This window comes from Varanus komodoensis, unplaced genomic scaffold (assembly GCF_004798865.1).
Source record: "Varanus komodoensis strain SLA01 unplaced genomic scaffold, ASM479886v1 scaffold7_1, whole genome shotgun sequence".
Taxonomy (NCBI): Eukaryota; Metazoa; Chordata; class Lepidosauria; order Squamata; family Varanidae; genus Varanus; species Varanus komodoensis.
Genome location: NW_025336479.1, coordinates 13237384 through 13257290, shown reverse-complemented (window position 1 = coordinate 13257290; position 19907 = coordinate 13237384). Strand labels below are relative to the sequence as shown.

The window sequence follows — 19907 nt, the reverse complement described above, 5'->3', positions numbered from 1 at the left end:
ATTTGCTTAGTTTAGTTGTTTGGTGCAATCTTGGAAAAAAATTACAGACGGGGACAAGTAGTATATTCTAACAGGAGCTACATCTGTTTCCTAGCATTTCTAGGCACAAATGTAAGTCTTCTCTCAATCCTCTTAGAAAAGGACAAATATGTTGAGCAAAATGTACCGTATTACTAGTTGCACTGCAGCAAAGCTTGCTAACATTTTGCAGATGTAAAGATTACAGGCTTAGAAAAGTGGTTTCCATATATGAAACAAGTGCCAGTGGAAGGCTCAGACCCCAGAAGCGTGTCATCTTGCTAGTACGTTCTGGATATCACAGTGCAGTTCACCTATCGCATATATACTGTGTGATGTTGTAGTACCCAGTATCTGAAAAAGGCAGTGCTCTCTATTTTCAACCTAGCCCACTTTTTCTCAAATGTTGGTCTACTCATGACTTAAAATACATTTATTGGTCTAGTTACTCACCCTTTTACATCCTTTACTGCTGCTTGGGTCTGTTTCAAGTGTATGGAATATATCGAGGCTTTCTGCTGTAAATGGGCTATCAGAATAGAGCAACTCAGTCTGTCTACTGTCATGAAACCAAATGTAGTTTTAACTTGGCCATTTTGTTTGACTAACAGTTTACAATATATTCTCTCTGGGGATGCCATGCAAATACTTCCAGGCTTGCTGTTGCACGCACAGTTCATGGATGCTGGAACAAAGAGGTGGAAGGTCGGTCGGAGCAAGGGAGTGCTAGACTGAGGCCATGATAGCCTCAGGGCAGGTGTGCCCAACAGTGAATTCATGACTCTTGTGCATACATACATACACACATGCATTCAGTAATATACCACGATAATGCAAAAACCTCCTTCTTTATGTATTTTAGCAAAATCATACTATATGCTATCCTGGGAGCAAAGAATTAATTGATCTTCCAAGAGACAAATAGAAGCACAAGCTTCCCTTTTATCAGCACACAGAAAACATAAGCACACATCAAAGCACATCTTTTCTCACCTATACACACGTGCGTGTGCGCGCACACGATAAAAACTATGTTTGGATGATATGAAGCACCTCATTGTGGATTATTCCACCTATAGTAAAATTGCATGTGCAATTCTCACCCCTGTGATACGTGAAGGTGCTGGGGAGTTAGGATAAAAATACAGAAACAGCAAGTCAGAAGGGGGACTCCTTGGCCATCTAGTCTGACCCCCAGCCCTGGCCAGTTCTACTCCCATAATGTCCAACATGTGGGTGTCCAATTTGCCCTCTCTGATGGGTGCTCCACCATCTCCTGTGGAGGTGACTGAAAAGCAGCTTGAAGTTTTCTAAAAAAAATGAAATGTGTTGGTGAACTGAACATTTTTCACTGCAGGAAAAAGTTGGGAAGAGGGATTTATTTCACAAGTGAGAAGGAGGAAAAAGGGAATGTTTAAATCATGACCTCCTGATTTTTTTACTTGCTTATAGAACAGGGGTGACCAAACCAAAGCTTGGGAGCCGCATATGGCTCTTTGAGTTTATTTTGCCCCAAACTGCAACCCAAAGCCCATTTATTTATCACAAAGTGCCAGCACTGCAATAAAACCTGAATACTGAGGTTTTAAATTAGAAAAAAACAACTAAATATGATGCTGCAGATTCAAATATGCCAGGGGGACAGCACATTAAAAGAATCTCAGCCTCTTAATTAGAACATCTCTTTGCTAAATCTTAGATACTAAATTTCAATTTTTCATAAGAAAACTCAAAGCTGAAAACTTGTGTGAATAAAAACAAATGTATTAAAACTCACAGCCAGTCCAAGCAAATATATATATATCCTTGGCAGCACACTGACCAGCCATGCAAAAGCTCGGACGAGTCGTGGCTAATGAGTCGTGGCTCATGACATCATCGCCTAGTGCTGCTACTCCTTTCCGAGCATGCGCATGGCATGCACTGTTATCTGATGCTCAGCTACTGGGGCATCTTGGCTCGCGTGCCGACAGGGCTCTGCATGCCCGCTGTGGCACACGTGCCATAGCTTCGCCACCACTGTTATAGAACAATAAGAGAGAGGGCATTTGTAGCTCACAATGCCTCTCACAAAGCAGCAGGATTGAAAGCCCCTCATAAAATGTGCTCTCTGATTAGAAAGTGGACCTGTCAGTCACTCAGCTGCACTGCATTCCCTTCCCCCTATCAATGTTTGCAGAGAAAGGAAACCAAAAAATATTTTTGGAGGGAAACATACTCAGTGCTCCTAAATCTGAATTGCTTGCAAAAATCCATGCAGGGCCCGGCTCTTGTCCTAGTTGTTACAGAGGGAATCTCAGTTCACCATAGGAAACACCAGAAATAGGCTGTTGTGGTCCAATTCAACTCTCTTCTGCCAAAACCAGCACAGATCCATAGCACTCTACTTACAACTCAACCAAAAAAATGATGAAGCCGACTGAAGTCCATGAAAGCTCGTTTCACAATACTTGATGAAGCTTTACTATGATTTCTGGCAACCCCTTAGGAAATCAGAAAATGAGAAAAATAAACAGCAGTTGGAGTCTTCTTTCTTCGATGACATTTCTATGTCCTGCTAGCAGATTAAGCTCAATACTTATATGCAAGATTGTTTGCATTTCTAAACTCAATTGAAAAGATAGCATTCCAGCTGGTGGAAACTTATTACACCTTAATGTAGTTTTCAAGTTGTTGAACCTTTGGGGTCTAAAATAAGCATCAGTGATACTTGCTCCCACCTAGGATTGCAGTCTTGCCATGTAAATGTAATTATGAGAGTCTGTTAGTGCTCTATTGTTGGGGAGGGATCCCGTGTGTCTGTGTTAATGGGATTTCGAATCAGGCTGTTAGCAAATTTGAGGGCAAAATAATAGAAAAACGCTTTATGCATGCGCGGTATATTATGCACCCTGGGGGCATGACAGTGAAGGTTGGGGTGGGACTGTAGCCTCTCAGCCTTGGAACGCCTGCACTGCATTCAAAAGGTCGCCGGTTCAATCCCTGGCATCTCCATGAGGCTGGGAAAAAATCGACTAAACCCCGGAGGGCCACTGCTAGTCGCTGTCGACAATGCTGAGCTAAAGAGACCAAGAGAAGGTAGCTTCCTATGTTTCTAGTTTATGGATTCCCCTTGGGGTGTGGCTATGGGCGACGCCTGTATGAAAATCTGTCACTGCAGCACTGATCTTATAATGTGAAAATGCACTACTTAAAGAGGAATAGTAAGCAAACTCTTTGCCACGCCCCGGCTGAAATGTGGCCGCTTTGCCCGGGCCAGCCGGCGGGCCACCTGGTGGACATCCGTGTGACAGAGAATCCCTTCTTGGCTTTGCCTGATCGCTCGCACGCCACTCTGTTTGGAGCAGATGGCGGACGACTTCTGAAAGGGGGGGGCTTTTTTCCCCCCAGTATCTGGATCCTTCCAAGCATTCAGCCACATGTGTGTAAAGTTTTCTTCTGTGTCTCACGTGACACGAGGCAGAAGCTCAAACACATTACACAATAATCAAAATATGCCTCTAGCAAAGCTGAGCCAAAAAATAACTGAAGCTGCTGCAAGAAACTGGGAATGCAAATGAAAGGCACTCACTTTTACAGACTTCAAGGATTATAGGCAAGCATGCAAGAGTCCTAGCCCTTCATTTAAAGAAGTGCGTTGCAACCAGAATTAGGAAGCCCACGAAACTGGTCTACAATGTTCTGCAGGGGAACATCTGTTTAAGATTCAGCGGATTTCTTTCTGGATGTCAGGCCCTTGAAGAAATTTGTTCTCGTGAGTAGTATTTTATATTTAACGTTTCTAAAAATAGTTTCTAAATTAGACTCACAGCCTAATCCAAAGCATGGACTTGGAAAGTAAGTCCTAATTTTAATGTCTTCCTCCCAAGTAAATGCACCGAGGATTGCCGCCTTAAAGTTTTTGAAGCCTTTGCGGAAAGCTACGGAGCATTGGAAAGCTAGGAGGAAAGACTGAGTTTGACTTGAGGTAGCTGTCTATGAAAGGGCTGCAAAGTTTTCTTATCTTATGCAAGGGAAATGTTTAAAAAGGAAGAGTCCCAAAGAATAACTGCAGGCTCAAGGGCAGACGAAGTTTGTCAGCTGAGCTTCAAGTTTTGGAGCTGGAAAAAGCCAAGAGAGACCAAGTTTTAACGCTAGTTTCTTTCCGAACTGCACCAGATAACGACTTCCTTTTTAGATTCAAACACTGCATGCTACTATTTATAACTCCTTTGCTTTCAACCAAGAGATTGTTGTTTTTATCCTGACTTCCTCCTAACCAAAAAAGTCAGGCCATTCCTGTTTCCCCGAGGCAAAATGATAAATTTAGTTCAGAACCAAATCTGTCATTGCATCTTGCAACCTGCTCCCACCTTTGTTAGACTGCAGTTTCCATCATCCTCAACCATAATGGGAATTATACTCCAACACATCTGCAGGATACCTGTTTGAGGAAGACTGATATGTTGTTTTTTTGAGCCAAACCCAAATATCAGTCTAAAGTGGCAGTCATGAACCAGGGACAAATCACTGGATCTTTGTAGTCAAATTAAAAGGACTTCATATTTTGTAACAAGGTCAACCTGTTCCACTTACCTATCAAAGATGTTCCAATTTACATCGCCCTAATCAAACTATACCTTGCACATAACAAAATGCAACCTTTTGTTTTTATTTACCTTTATTGCACAGTTTTATTTCCCTGGCATAGCAGAGTGAGATTTCACCTACACGTTTCTATCAGCAACCATAATCTCTTGGCTCAATAAGCATTAATGAACTGGGGATATTCTTGGCTTCTTGGGGATGGCTCCATTCACAAGCTAAATAATAGTATGGCATGATTAGTGCTTTTATTATTGGCAATATTATGTGCCTCCCTGTGACAACATCCTCTCCATGGTTTGGGACAATCAAGTTTCCAAATATAATGTGCAGAGATGAAAGCAATGTAAGAATGACAGCATCTGTGAGTAAAATAACATGTATCCCTCGCAAAGAGGTATAAATGGTCCAGAAACTTCAGCTGATCCAAAACGGGGCAGCAAGACTGTTCATGGGGACTGGCTCATGGGAACACATTATGTCAGTCCACTTTCAGCTGCACTGGCTGCCAGTGGAAGTCCAAACCTGATTCAAAGTGCTGGTATTAACCAGTCAAAGCCCTAAATGGCTTTGGATCAGATTATCTGAAGGATTGCTCCACCCATGTGTACCTAAACTAAGGTAATCTTTGGGGGACCTTCTCCAGGGACACCTTCCAAAGTAATGAGGTGGGTGGCTACCAGGAGGAGGGCCTTTTCGGTTGTGGCACCCTGGTTTTGGAATGAGCTTTGCAAAGAGGTGTGCTTGGCGCCTGCTTTGTTTTTTGTTTTTTTGGGGGGGGAGGTTTTGTGCCAAGTGAAGACCTTTTTTATTTTTCCAATATTTTAACTGTCTAATTGTTTAACGTTGTTTTTATATCTGTACTACTACTATGTTTCTGCACTGGATAATAGCAACTGCAATTATGGTTTCGTTCTTTTAATTTAATTTGTATGTGTGTGATTAACTTTATTTTTTTTTTTAATATTCTGCCTTTTTCCTACAAAGTGCTCAAGGCAGCTTACATCTCCTCCTCCATCTTATCCCCACAACGACAACCCCGTGAGGTAGGTTGGGCTGAGAGTCTGTGACTGGCCCAAAGTCACCCAGTTGGCTCCATGGCTGAGCGGGGACTAGAACCTGGATCCTCTGAGTTCCAGTCCCATGCTCTTAACCACTACACCACACTGGCTCCTAATTTAACTTTGCTAACTGACCAGAGAGCCTCAGCTATTAGGCAATATAAAAATGAATTAAACAATAATATAAATACTTCCCAATCTGTTCAGATCATGGGGCAACTTGGGGAAGCAACCCATGGAACTTAAAATGAACCTAGACTGCATTTAGAAAGAAAATGGCTATGCATGCTCAGAGGCACTTTCTTCCCAACCCAGCTTGTACATAGAAAGTAAACAAGTCCCTGTCGATGTGTTATTATGAAAATCAGAGAACGCAATTGCAACATGGAGGGCAGATGTCCCATGCATGCCCCAATCTACATAGAAGCACAATTTTGCCCTTTTCCCCCAATAAAGAAACAACGTTCAGAAATTTGGACCTCCACATGTGCAGGTTATCTCCACCATGTGCTACCTTGTGCCCACCAAATCTGGCAGCACAGGAACAGGGGTTCTGAAGTGGACCATAGTCTGTTGTCTAATATTCCAGTCATCGCTGTGGTGCATAAGATCAAAGAAGGAATGCCAGGTTGATCCTTACAGGTACTGCTGGATGGTGAGAATGTGATAAATCATATCATATGATTGATCATGGTCACACTCTTGACGTACCTAAACATTTACATCCCACATCTTTTCCTGACAGGCCTCTAAACCCTGACAATAAGTAAAATGTCAGAGGAACCAACTGAGTTGGTTCCAGACTTAAGCTGGATCACCTGCGCTGATGGAAGCGACCTTCCCCACCCTTTCCTCCCCACAGCAACCTCTCTGGGCCCCTGGAAATGCAACACAGAGGATGGGTTCATATGTCATTTTCAGCCATCCCAAGAATAAGCCACTCTGGGAATATCATCTGTCAGCAGACTCTGCACTGCTGTGGATTGGCTGTTTGCTGCATAACTTACAGTGGTGTGGACAGGTGATTAACAGGCCTTTCATGGCTTGTTTCCAGTTCATTTTTCCCACCCCCTCTCAGCACATATCACAGGGGCCTTTTTGGGAAAATCCTGTCTGGCGTCCTTGTTACATCAGCAGCCCTTTTACTATCGGTCTGCAGTGGACATGTCTTGCCTTTACTGGCTTCCAATGGAAAGCTTTCCCGCCCTTCTCTGTCCCTTGGCAGAGGGATAGCTGCTTATATTTGCTTTTCCAATAACAATCTAACACTCTAATAATTCCTGTTGTAGGTTTTAATTTTGATTCATGCTTCGCCCATGAAGAGTGCAGTGCTTTCTTCAAGAAGCAGGTTTCACTGATCCCTCACACAACTCTACAGCAGCTCTTGCTCACTGTCCCTTTCCCCCCAGCCTGCCCCTCTGCACTCAGACTAAGTAAAAGTCATTTTGAGTTGTGTCGTTCTGTTCTCCCACTTCCCCACCATACTTGCCTTTAGCCACAGAACCTGAAATCATTCATCCTGCCAGCTGCTCCACTCCTCCAGTCAGCTGGTCGCTGGATGCACAATAAGCCAGTAGTGGTTAGGAGTGTGAGTCTGGGACTCCGGCGATCTGGGTTCGAGTCCCCGCTCAGCCATGGAGCCAGCTAGGTGACTTTGGGCCAGTCACAGACTCTCTGCCCAACCTACCTCACAGGGTTGTTGTTGTGGGGATAAGATTGAGAGCAGGGGGAGAATGATGTAACCCCCTGAGTTCTTTAAAAAAGAAAAAGGAGGGATATAAATCCATAATAAGTGGTTCCACTTAAGCCTTCCTCCTCACCTGCTGCCCACCATGCTATCAGCCTGGTTCACCCTACATACAGCAGCCTGCATCTTCACCATGGACAGTTAGTTCCCTAGTGCTTATATCTCTTCTTTCTGATGGCTGTGCAACTCATTAGAAAACCTTCACCAAGATTCTTGGCACCAAGAGACCACGCCTGGCTAGGAATTTAAATTAGCTCAGTAAGGCCCTGTGTGGTGCTTGCACTTCACTGGCTATGAGTTTTGGTTGTGTGGCAAGTGCCACTTAAAGTGATGTGGCTGGGGATTGTATAAAGTGGATATCCTACAAAAGCAAGAAAGGGGTGTGTTTATATATGAAAAGTGCAGCATTTCTACATGAAGGAGGGGCACACCCGTTACGTGAGTAACGGTTCCACACCTGCTCAGCAATGGCTGCGCAGATCTTGCGCACATCACACCACATGGCTGCTTTGGATGGCAGATTGAGCAGTGGGGCAATTGGCGATGGCAGCAGCATCATTCTAAATGCCTCACCCAGGAAGTTAAGGGTTGGCCTAAAGGAGCACACACAGCCTAGATTCACAAATGCAGCATGTGCTGGTGATATCTGGCATGCAGTCTTCCACCACATCCAGAAGCCTATAAAAGACAGCTCCACTGTGACTTTAAAAGGCTAAAACCACACTCCACACAGGAAGCCTAGCGCAGCGGCACCGTCAGCCACACTTGGTGTGCAACAGCCTGGTGGCGGTGAATGACGGGGCACACAGGCGGGTCCCTTAGCCATGACAGGAGGCTGGTGGAGAAAGACCCCATCACCCCCTCTTTGCTAATGGCCAATTCCAGAATAAAATAGTGCTATGGCTTCTTCTTGAAATACCGGCGTAGCCATCCAGAAATGTGCCCTTAGAGGCTATAAACATTACTATATCTGAAGAGCATATTATGGAATGGATTCCTGATGCTGTAATTGCAAAAGAGCCCTGGAACATACAGAAAGTTCTGCAAAGTCTGGCATCAGCTCAAATGTCAACTCCAGCATTGATATCCAGGCTGCTGCCACGGACAGATAACATCTTGGGCTGCTGTAAGCTACTCTCTCTCCTACAGCTGCTGTCTGATCGCAGCATCACAGTCTTTGTCTGAATTGGTTGTGGGGAGTGGGCCCATCTCTTGCTTACTACAGACTGTTTGGATAGATTCATTGGAGGAGGAGAGGAGCAAGGACACTGAAGTTGCAAGGCTACCTAGTGAAGTTTGCCAGGCAGTGTGTGAGAATCAGCCTACCTTGGAAGGAGTGGAAGGCTTCTCAGGAGCCCACTGAGGAGGCTGCAGACACCAGGAGGGTGAGAGGGAGGGGTGGGGGTGGGGGAAGTTTCCAGCTTCAGTTCAACTCTTTTTCACAGGCAGATGCTTCTCCCTCAACTTTGGTAGAAGACTATTTAGAGTTTCTACTGTTCTTTAATCTGTTGAGTTTCAATAAAAGAACTGTACTTCAAAGGATTGTCTTGAATTTGATAATGAGAAGGAAGGGGCCAGCTCACGCCAGAGGCAGACATTTCTGGCTACTGCAGACTCCTGAACTGTCTGTGGTCATCCTAGCGGACAGTTCTTTGGTAGCCCTGATCTTTGCCTCCCCTCCATCCACGGCACAGAAGTGCTGCTGAAGAATTGGGCCTAGGTATCACGCAGTGGTGCAGGCAGGTCACTGCAGTGAACAATAAGGACTTTTAGAGCCCTTTTCTCCACAGCAGCAACAGCAGCTTCTGTTGCTGTAGCTGTTGCTACATGCCCTTAAGTCATCTCCAGCTTACGGTGACTGCATGCAGGAATGCCTTCCGAAATGTGCAGTCCTTGACAGCTTCTTTTGCCAGGATTAAATTCCTCAGCCTTTGTAAAGTGCATGTGAGGAATGCTGGCAGTCATGGATCCCAGCACTTCAGCTGCGGAGGGGGCAGAGACAGAATGTGGGAAGGAGGCAGGCTGAAGTTAAGGAATCGGTTACTGGCAGGGTGGAGGGAGCAGCTGCTCCAAATGGGGGTGTTGCTTGGTGTGTTACGGCAATCTCTTAACAGAGCAAAAGGAATGGCCACAGATCTAGACTTCATAATGTAAGTTAAGCTAGACTGATCTGGAAGCGTCTTATCTGCAAGCACTTCTCACTGCCGGGTTTTGCCTCAGATGCCTCTCAAATAGGGGATCTGCTTGCATTAACAAATCAGAGAAGGGAATGGGGAAACAGTGAGAAAGGGGAGAAATAAAGACAGAAAAAGCAGAAGAAAATACTTCTGAGTATGTGGTGATACATATTCAAATCCCCCAAACATTAAATTACATCCCACTGCTAATACCCACGGTGGGACCATACTTTTGTGCTGGATTCTATGTCACAGACTGGTGATCCCACAAGCCACTCCATGACCCCAGTAAGTTGTATTGTATCATCCCTCTGCATTTGAGAGCAATTTGCTAGTGGGTGAGGGTGAATCATTGAATATCCTGGGGCCCTGGGGCTCACCTCCTTTCCCATCGAAAGATCCCGAATGGGAAGAAAACCCTGCGGTTTGGAAGGGGGTGAAGAGAAACAGGCAGAGCTTCCTGTATTCTGAAGTATAACACTTTCAGCTTTTATTAGGGCAGCTCCAACAATAGCAAGAGAGAGAGGAGTAGCTATTTGATGAATCTGCGTGGAGGAACAAAATAAACTGAGCACCTGTGAACCTTTCCCTGGTCCCATGCCTTTTGCCTGCCTGGAAGAACTTGATTGATGTCAGCCACTCTGCACACATCTTTAAACTGTCTGATCTGCCTCTTCCCACTCGGGTGGTGGTACAAAGGATTGTAACCTGGCTCTAGGCCAGGGATCGGCAACCCGCGGCTCCGAAGCTGCATGTGGCTCTTGAATCCCTCTGCTGCGGCTCCGGCTCCATTGCCCAAAATACGCACCGGCACAGCCGCTGATCTGCGACCAAGGCTCCGAATTACAAAATACCAATAGGTGATGATGAGGCATCCAGTCAGGAACTGTGCTAGCTGGTTAAGTAAATTGCGGACATTGCAGGGAAAGAGTGGAACAAGCTTCCTGCAGACTCTCATGTTACAGGAACCTGCTGAAAAGATTCTCTTTGTCCAAATGTAATGTCCTTCTTCTGAATGTTAAAAGCTGTGCTTGGGACCTGTCACAATTCACATCACTTGACTGTTTATCTGCTAATCAGTCACTAAACACACCTATATCTGTGACTTCCCCTGGTAGGCCAACCATGGATAAATCAAAGAAAAGAAAAGTTTCTGAAGAAAACAAAACGTTTAATGATACGTGCGTAGATTCATTTGCTTTTGTGCGTAGATTCATTTGCTTTTACTGCTGACGAACTTATGGGGTTTGCTGTTTAATGTATTTAGCCCTTTAGCACTGACTTTGACTCCTCAGGAAGCTGTTCTCCTATTCAAAATATATGAAAGGAGTCCTACTAGTTTATAATGTAAGATTAAAAATAACAGTTGTTAGTGACTGAACAAGAACTGCAGCTAAATCATAATGAAGATATACATAGCATTAAGGTAAAAAAACGATATATGCAGTGTTATCTTCACTTTAGATGTCAAAAGGGTTTTGCGGCTCCCGGTGTTTTCTTTTGTGTGGGAAATGGGTCCAAATGGCTCTTTGAGTGTTAAAGGTTGCCGACCCCTGCTCCAGGCTATCGAGTGGTGCAATCAAAGGATCTGTTAAAGGCTGTGCAGGGAAGACCCGTTCATGATGTGCACACTGAGGTGGAGGCACTCAAGGTACCAGTGGATGGTGCCACGTTTATGCAGATTACCCAGCTCCCCCCCCCCATTTCATGTCACGAAAGAGAAAGAAAGTCATTGTCTTCTCTCAAGAACTGACACCTGCAAATCCATCTTCCAACATGCTGTAAACAAACTTGAATTTTCTTTGTTTTAATTTTAATTATTAAATCCAAAGAGGAAGAATTAAATGAGCAACTCAAATGCCTGGATCTTAGAGAAAGTCCGCATTGGAGCATAACCACAGCAAATCCAGATCACTTAACCCACTATTGCAACACCATTTTGAATAGGCAACCTCTTGGACGGGCTCAATCAGAGATGGATCCATGAGGTCTAAACCCAGACAGCAATGCCACATTTAAATGGCTTACTTAAATCCCGGCACAAGCTGGGCATCATTTTCCTAGGATAGCCCACAGGTTACTGGAGGGGTGTTTCCTCCTCCAACAAGCCATGCTGCCAGGTCGAGATAATAGGATGAGGCATGTCCGGGCAGTTATTATAGATGCTCACCTACAGGGATCCAGCACATGCCAGCTGGCTGGAGTGACCTTCTTTTCCTCATTGCCCCCACGAGTCCAAAAAAGCAGGTAAGGACTGTAGGAAAGAGGTCAGGAATGCTGCCAATTGTAGTGCAACTACATATTTCAGAACTTGAAGGTCATCTAATTGAGACTTTGTTGTAATCCTGCCTTCCCCTGGCTACAAAAGGTACATGAGCGTTTGCTGAGGTGTATCTTGATTCAAGCGTTACTCGTGCCTGGTTCTGAAAGTACACAAAGACGAAACCTTTAAATAGTCACCACCCACATATTAGTTTTCATCAGTTAATGTTCAATGTGAAAAAAGCATGGGAAAATATTGAAGAATAAGCCAGAAACAGAACCCCTGTTCAGAGACTCATTGTCTCCTTCTCTCCCCTTCTCTGTGGTCTCCGTTCTGTATATATTTCGGAATGGCTGACTTCCTTAAATAACACAAGTTCTAACACATTTCTTCGACAAGTGATTTAGAACATGACAATCCAAGGGCAAAGCTGCAGCGTGTACTTTTCTTGTGCCTCATAAGTCATGGCCACATTCTTCATTCAGTTCCCTCCCTCCCAAGATCTGAGGAGATGGTTAGGACAGGGATACAGTCAGATTTTTAAAATGTTATTTTACTCGATTGTATGCTGCTCCTCATTCCTACAGCCCTGAAAAGGAAATGAAACTCACATGTGTTTTTCTTTGAAACATAAAATTCGTGTAACTTATATACTGCATGGTAATGATCCAAAGCTTTAAAACGAGTAGGCAACTGAGGGTTCTCCAGCTGGTTCGGACTGCAGCCCCCATCAACCCCAGACAGCATGCTTATTATTATAGGAGTGGTAGTCCAAACCATCTGGAGAGCACTGGCCTGCTCCAAAAGGTGCCTGATGGGGCAGAAACCACCCCTTCTCCCAGCATGAGAGGAAAAGCTACACTGGCTGATTTCTCCTGATCGTACCCAAGGCCCTAGTAGGACCTTCTGCCCACCTCGGCCTCTCCTGGACAGGAACATGATGATCCACTCTGCATGGAACTGCTCTTATGGCTGGGCTACCGAAGTTACCAACCAGATACAGGAATGTCCTGGACATCAACTGGCTTAGCCCGTTTCTCTTTTCTTTCTGATTTTTTGCTACATCCTGCTGACCCTCTGGCCAGTCCAGCTCTCTCATTTCCCCCGTTTGTCTGTCTCTGGGGACCCCTGCTTCCGCTCCACCTGCCAGAGACAGCCAAGTAGAATGCTCCTTTCCCCCTAAGCCAGGTTGCCACCTTCAACTGCGGTGGAAGGGGCTGAACCCATCACCAGCCAGCTGTTAATTTTTTTAAAATAAGTTTTATTTGAAATTATAATCCTAAAAAAACAAAAAGAAAACTACAAACAACATCCATCATCAAAAACATCGAGCCCGCTGAGTCAGCCCCCACACCCTTCTTTTTCCATTTATGAAAACTTTAAAAACATATTTAAATCTAAGCCAACACCTGTTTCTCTAGCCAATAATAAAAAAAGTCCCAAGTTTGATAGAAGTCAGTATCTTCCTTCTCCTTCAATGATAAAGTCAATCTATCCATTTCTGCACAGTCCAGGATCTTTTTTAAAATCAGTTCATCGGTGGGTAGTTCTTCACATTTCCAGTGTTGAGCGAATGCAATCCTCGCTGCAGTGATTACATGCAAAATCAAATACATTTCTTGTTTATTAGTGTCCTCCGGTATAATGCCTAATAAAAAAAACTTCAGGTTTAAAAGCTAAGGGTTTTTGTAACATTTCCTCGAGCCATTTATTTATTTTAATCCAATACTTTTTCACGTTATCGCAAGTCCACCACATATGTTAAAAAGTACCCAATTTATGTTTACATTTCCAACATCCATTTGACATATTTGGAAACATCTTAGCTAATCTGTTTGGCGACAGATACCATCTATAAAACATTTTATACAAGTTTTCTTTATACGAAGTTGCTAATGTTACCTTAATATTTCTCTCCCACAGCTTTTGCCACTTTTCTAATTCAATATTATATCCAAAATTTTGTGCCCACGTTATCATAGTTTCCTTAACCTGTTCGTCTTCCATTTTCCTATCAAGTAGGAAGTCATATAATCTTTTAATCATTTTCTCATCTGATTTAAGCATCACTTGATCAAACGCTGTTAAATCCTTATAAAAACCCCACACTTTACAATCTTTAGCATATCTCGATTGTATCTGCACCTTATGCCACCAAGAGATATTAGATCCCTGTTCTTGTGTTTCTTGATTCAATTTCAGTCCTCCATCCTTATCCAAAATGTCATCATATCTTATAATCCCTTCAAAATTCAATGCATTTGGATACTCAAATGCTTCCATGGGTGAAAACCATCTTGGTAATTTATTATACAATTTTATCTTTAACTTTTCCCGCACTGATATTAATGATTTTCTAATATAGTGACTTAAAAAGGAACCATGTGACCTAGCCTTCTCATACCACATATAAGCATGCCAGTCCCTTTGCAAATCATGTTCTTCAAGATACAAAATTCTCTTATTTCTTAAAGTTATCAATTCTTTTAGCCATGTTAAAACAGAAGCTTGATAATACAACATCCAATCAGGGAGACCAAAACCCCCGCTCTCTTTAGCTTCCTGAAGTATTTTTAATTTAATCCTTGGTTTCTTCTTTCTCCATATAAATCTTGAAATTTGAAAATTTAAATCATCAAAAAATTTTCTATCAATTTTTATGGGAATCATTTGAAATAAAAACAAAAGCTTGGATAATATATTCATTTTAACAAGTGCTATTCTTCCCAGCGAAGATAATTGCAAATTAGCCCATTTTTCCAGATCACCCTTAATATCCTTCAATAGTTTATCATAATTGTCTTCTTTCACAGTGGTACACTTAGCTGTAAGATAAATTCCCAAGTACTTATCCTTTTTAACAATCTGTAAATCTATTTGTTCCTGCAGGGTTTTTCTCTGGTCTTGTGTAAAAATTTTTACTAACAGTTTCGTCTTTTCTCTATTTATTTTCATCCCAGTTACCTCGCCATATTCTTCAATCCTTTGTAGGAGTTTAGGCATTGTTGCAAAGGGTTCCTCCGTTATAAAAACCAGATCATCAGCAAATGCTTGCAATTTGTAGCTTTCATCTCTAATTCTGGTACCTTTAATGTCCTCATCATCCCTGATATTTCTATTCAAGACTTCTAAAATCAGTATAAACAACAGAGGTGATAACGGGCATCCTTGTCTTGTACCCTTTTGTATCTCTATAATCTTTGTAAATTCTCCATTAATTATAATCCTAGCTGACTGCTTTTGATAAATGCTTGATGTCGCATTAACAAACTTTTCACCAAACTCCATTTGGGCCATCTGTTGCTTCATAAATTGCACCAGCCAGCTGTTAATGTGCAGCAGGACAGGGCACCATCCTGGTCTCTGTCTCAGGCCAGGGACACCCAATTCCAGATGATGTGGACAGTGGGTGCATCCAGATGTGCACGTTCATTCCAGCACGGTTGACTCTCTGCATGAACTCAGTCCCAGGCCTTGCGGGAGCCCAGGTGCACGTGTCCCTCCTGGCTCCAGCTCAGACAGGGCTGGCCCTGCCATCCAGCAGAATGAGGCAGCTGCGCAAGCAGTGAAGGTGAGGGGCGGGAAACAGCAGCAAGATGCTCGAGGGCATGTGCCCACTCGGCCAGCCTGTCCATCAGGCAATACTGAAGTGGAACGTGACTGCCAAGGTGACCGGCTGCTGCACATGAAATGGGAGGGCCACCCTCTTGTCTCTTCTCCATGTCCTGGGCCAGTCCTGAACTCAGAGGCTGGCAGAGCTTCCTTCTTCCGTCTGTGCATCCTTCCTTCCTTTCTCTTTTTTCTCTTTGAAACCTGGCAGCTAGACCCTGATGTGAAGGATGCAAAGCTTAAAATGAAAGAATTTCTCACATCAGGAATTGTGCGTACCTTCCACACATCAGACCACTCCCTACACGTGGATGTCCCCACTGTGTTGCTTATGGGCATATGAAGAACATGTTGTTTTTTAAAAATGCATGTTCACTAATGTCTTCCAGTATTTAAATATGTATACATAGATTTGTGTGAAAACACAGTTTTCTAACATTTACATAGAGATTTCAACAAAAGCAGATCAAATAGTCAAATAAGCCTCCATTTGAAAGTGCTGTGTATGTGCCACCAAGGCATATATCAGAAGCTTTATAAGGTCCACAGTCCTGTGCTTTATAGGAAATTAGTATCCTTCCAATTTTGTAGTATCAGTCTTTTAGTTGTCATGTAAAGAATCTGTTCCCCCTTCCATTTGATAATGTTAATGTCAGTGAAGCAAGGAGATAATATACAAGAACATTTACATCAGTGAGAATTAAAGACTGGTCTAGTACAAAACTTTTCTGTGTAAGAACCCTTTTTGTAAAAAGAAGTAGTTACTAGGAATAGGTTTAAAAGAAGCCTTAGCCATATAGCACTAGGAAATCCCTTATTAAAAGAGACATTGCAGTGTCCAATAAACAAACATTTTTGTTGGGTTAGACTCAGCAAAAGATCAAAGCATGTGATGAGTAGATGCCACTGAAACAATTCACTGATCAAGCATTTAGTGGTGGTGCCTGCAGTAGTTTCTCACATCCCCAAATGGGCCCATGGGTCCAAAACGGCTGGAGATCCCTGCCTTGAGCTGTCTCCACTTCAACAGAAGAATAACATAATGCCTCCTTGAGTAACCTTTTTGTGGAAGGGTGGACACAAATATTATTGTTGCTACTATTCCCAAAAAAGGGAGGTGGAAGTCAGAGCATCCACAAAGCATCCAGAGGTCTACCAGCAGATCCAGTTCTGCCTGCCCCATCCTAGCAAAATTGTGTGACACAATTCAGTGAAAAATGGCCTAGATTTGAAATGACAGTGTATCAGTTTAAATCCTAGAATACTCATCAGCTTCATTTTGATGGCATTTGCATGTGCTTTGTTCTAATCCATGTCCTTAATGAGCTCTCTTTATTTTCCTCCAGGTATTATCACCATGTTCTTCCTGGTTTTGTTTGTCTGGATTGTGCCCTGCATAGCAAACCAGCTTCTCAGCAGCTTTCTAAGGGAAGAAATCCAGAAAGGTTCCAAGCAACTTATCTGCAGCATGCCAGGACCCCAAGGTCCTCCAGGTGCCCCTGGAATCTCAGGTGCTCCCGGGAATGCAGGAAGAATGGGTTTCCCAGGAAAAGATGGACGAGATGGAAAGGATGGGGGGAAAGGAGAGAGTGGAGAGGAAGGTAAGCGATTGCTGGCTTTTAAAATTCTGTTCATCCCAGAAGGAGCTCCAAATTAGATGGCAATCATCCCTCACTCTGTCCTTTTCTAAATGTCTCTTCTGTCCCAAAGGAAAATTAAGGAAGAAAAAGAAATTATGCCAAGAGTCAAATTGTTAACCATTAATTACTGGGGGCCAGGGCACTTCATGTCTTGGCAAAGTCATCTTCCATCTCCATCTTCCACAACTGCAAGTATTAAGGTAAAGCTTGATTGTGCAAATTTTTCACATAGATCCCTTCCGTAAGCCAGAGGGCATTGAAATGCACATTTTCAGCTGCTACATTCAAATACAGAGCTGGTTCTTGGGAGGATCCTGTTTCCAGTAAAAAGGAGCTGCTGTTGCATCACTGCCTTGCGAGGTGTATTGTGGCACATACCATGTTTATCACAGGAAGTGGGAGATGGGAGGTTTAGCCTACAGGTTGCTTCACCCCTCGGCCCACCCACAGCTCGGTTCCTTCCCCTTCCTTCGTGAAGCATCATCACAGCAGCTGTGGGGAGCTGCTATAGTGCATTTCCGTTTCTGTTTTTCCACCACCGCCATCAGGACGATGGTAGTCACACCAAAGTGGAAATATCACAAGTTAGAAGAAAATACAGCAAAGGGGCTATTTGATCACAGTGGTATACAAGTGGTGGCCCTGCAGATGTTTTGGCCTGCAGCTGCCATCATCCTTCAACATTGGCCATGTCAGCTAGGAATGATGGGAGTTGTAGGCCAAAACATCTGGAGGGCCACCAGTTGCCCAACTATTTTATCTGAACAAGTATCTACATCCCCCAAAGTGCATACATCACCAAGGCCACCTACTCCCAGACAGTCCTGTCGATATGCTGGAATCATCACAGATGCTCTGCCCTGGGTAGCCTTTCTCTGTACAAAGTGTGACCAGGGAATAACTTCCCCAGAGAAGGCCACCTGGCCCTCTCCTTCCTTTCCCTTAGACAGCAAGCAAAAACACTTTGGTTTCAGTGTTGCTCTGAAGGGAGAGAGAGGGGAGAATCAGTTAGAGCAGGGGTGGGCAATTAATTTTCCTATGGGGCCACATGAGAAACTTTGACAGTTGTTAAGGGCCGGACCAATACACTTATAGCTCTGCTCAATATCTCTCTCTATAAAAACAGTAAATGAAACATTACAATGAAAATGTGGAGCAAAGAACAACACTATTTAATGAATATTCACAAAAACATTAGTATTAACATTAACATTACATGAAAAGCAATAAATTCAATTCAATTTAGTAGAACCTTCAAAATAAAAGCAGTACAGTTGTATTGCTTGCATCAACATTACGACGATATATATTTGCATTGACTTTTAATATGCCAGTGACCTCATGCGGGCCAGTCAGGGCCAGTCATCAGGCCGGATGTGGCCTGCAGGCCATACAATGCCCACGTCTGACTTAGAGGAAGCTCTTTGCTGCTTTCTATGTTGTTGTTATTGGGGGTTGTTTGCATAGGAGCCTTAGCTGCTTCAGAACCCTTTTCTCGTGGGAAGTCTAAGGATAAACATTTATTTAAATACATGCTGTCTCATAAGGCTTCTGAAGAAACGAAGGCCTGAAAGGACACTGTTGCAAATGCCCAATTATGTTTCCTGCATCAGAGCAAAGATAACAGTGAGAGGGCTGTTCTTTCACCATCTCTGGCACTCTCTCTGGCAAACCTCAACTGCAGACAGACACTGGTTGGTTCCAGCCGAAGCGCGACCTGTCAGTGGGAGCCTTCAGATCTAGTGGAGCTTTTCCTCTGGCTGAATGGGGCTGGGGAGATACTCTTCACTTACCCCCCCCCCCCACTGCAGTCATCTGTGTCCCCTGGAAGAGAGGTGAGGTGGCACTGATGGCAGCACAGGGTGGGGAGCAGTCAACAAAGTCACCGCCCTCACGCCTCCTTGCCACCAGCAGGAATCCTCTGAGTGGAACTCTGCCAGGGGATGATGCCTTCAGCAGCTACTTATCCAATGGCAAAAAGGAGGATATCGGGATTTAAATGAGCATATGCTGGTTTATATTTCTAGATGCACATTTCGAACTAATTATTATAATTAAAACAGAAATGCACTGCATCGTACCAGGACCAAGAAAACTGTGTACCCTGCTCAGTCTGCTGTCCAGGGGCTGTTTCTGGATGACCTCCAGGTGTGCCTTTGGAGGGTAAAGAAGAGTAACTTTAAGCCCCACAGTAGGTAGAGTTATGGAAAAGACATAGTGTTATGCTTCCTGTTGCTGCACAGAAAAGGGAGTCATCCATAGGGCATGGAGTCTCCATTCACAAGGCTGAAGCACCAGTCTCCTTGAGTAGCAGGGACAATGGCATCCCTCCGGTCTCCCTGCTCTCTCTGAGCTTAGCCGTATTCTTCACAGTAGCTGGTGAGAAAGTACATTTCTCAGCACAGCAACAGCATATTGTGTTCTGCTATTCCTGTTGTTCATGGATCACTGGCTTGTCTTGGCGAAGGGGCTTGCATAGCTCAATGAAGCTATGAGCTATGCCGTGCAGGACCACCCAAGACGGACAGGTCATAGCAGAGAGATCTGACAAAATGTGATCCACTGGAGAAGGATATGGCAACCCACTCCAGTATCCTTGCCATGAAAACCCCATGGACAGTACCAAAAGGCAAAAAGATATGACGCCGGAAGATGAGCCCCTCAGGTCGGAAGGTGTCCAATATGCTACTGGGGAAGAGCAGAGGGATAGTACTAGTAGCGCCAGAAAGAATGAAGCGACTGGGCCAAAGCTGAAAGGACACTCAGATGCAGATGTATCTGGTGGTGAAAGGAAAGTCTGATGCTGCA

At 43.9% G+C, this 19907-nt stretch overlaps 1 protein-coding gene across 1 annotated transcript in view; it reads left to right on the top strand.

Annotated features, from left to right (window-relative positions):
- The first annotated feature begins 3675 nt into the window (after positions 1-3675).
- C1QTNF2 (C1q and TNF related 2) overlaps positions 3676-19907 on the top strand; it is a 20987-nt gene continuing 4755 nt past the window's right edge. The window contains exons 1-2 of the mRNA XM_044453888.1: positions 3676-3772; positions 16806-17060. Coding sequence (XP_044309823.1) covers positions 16817-17060 — 244 coding nt within the window. The 5' untranslated portion in view covers positions 3676-3772; positions 16806-16816. The remainder of the gene's footprint in view (positions 3773-16805; positions 17061-19907) is intronic.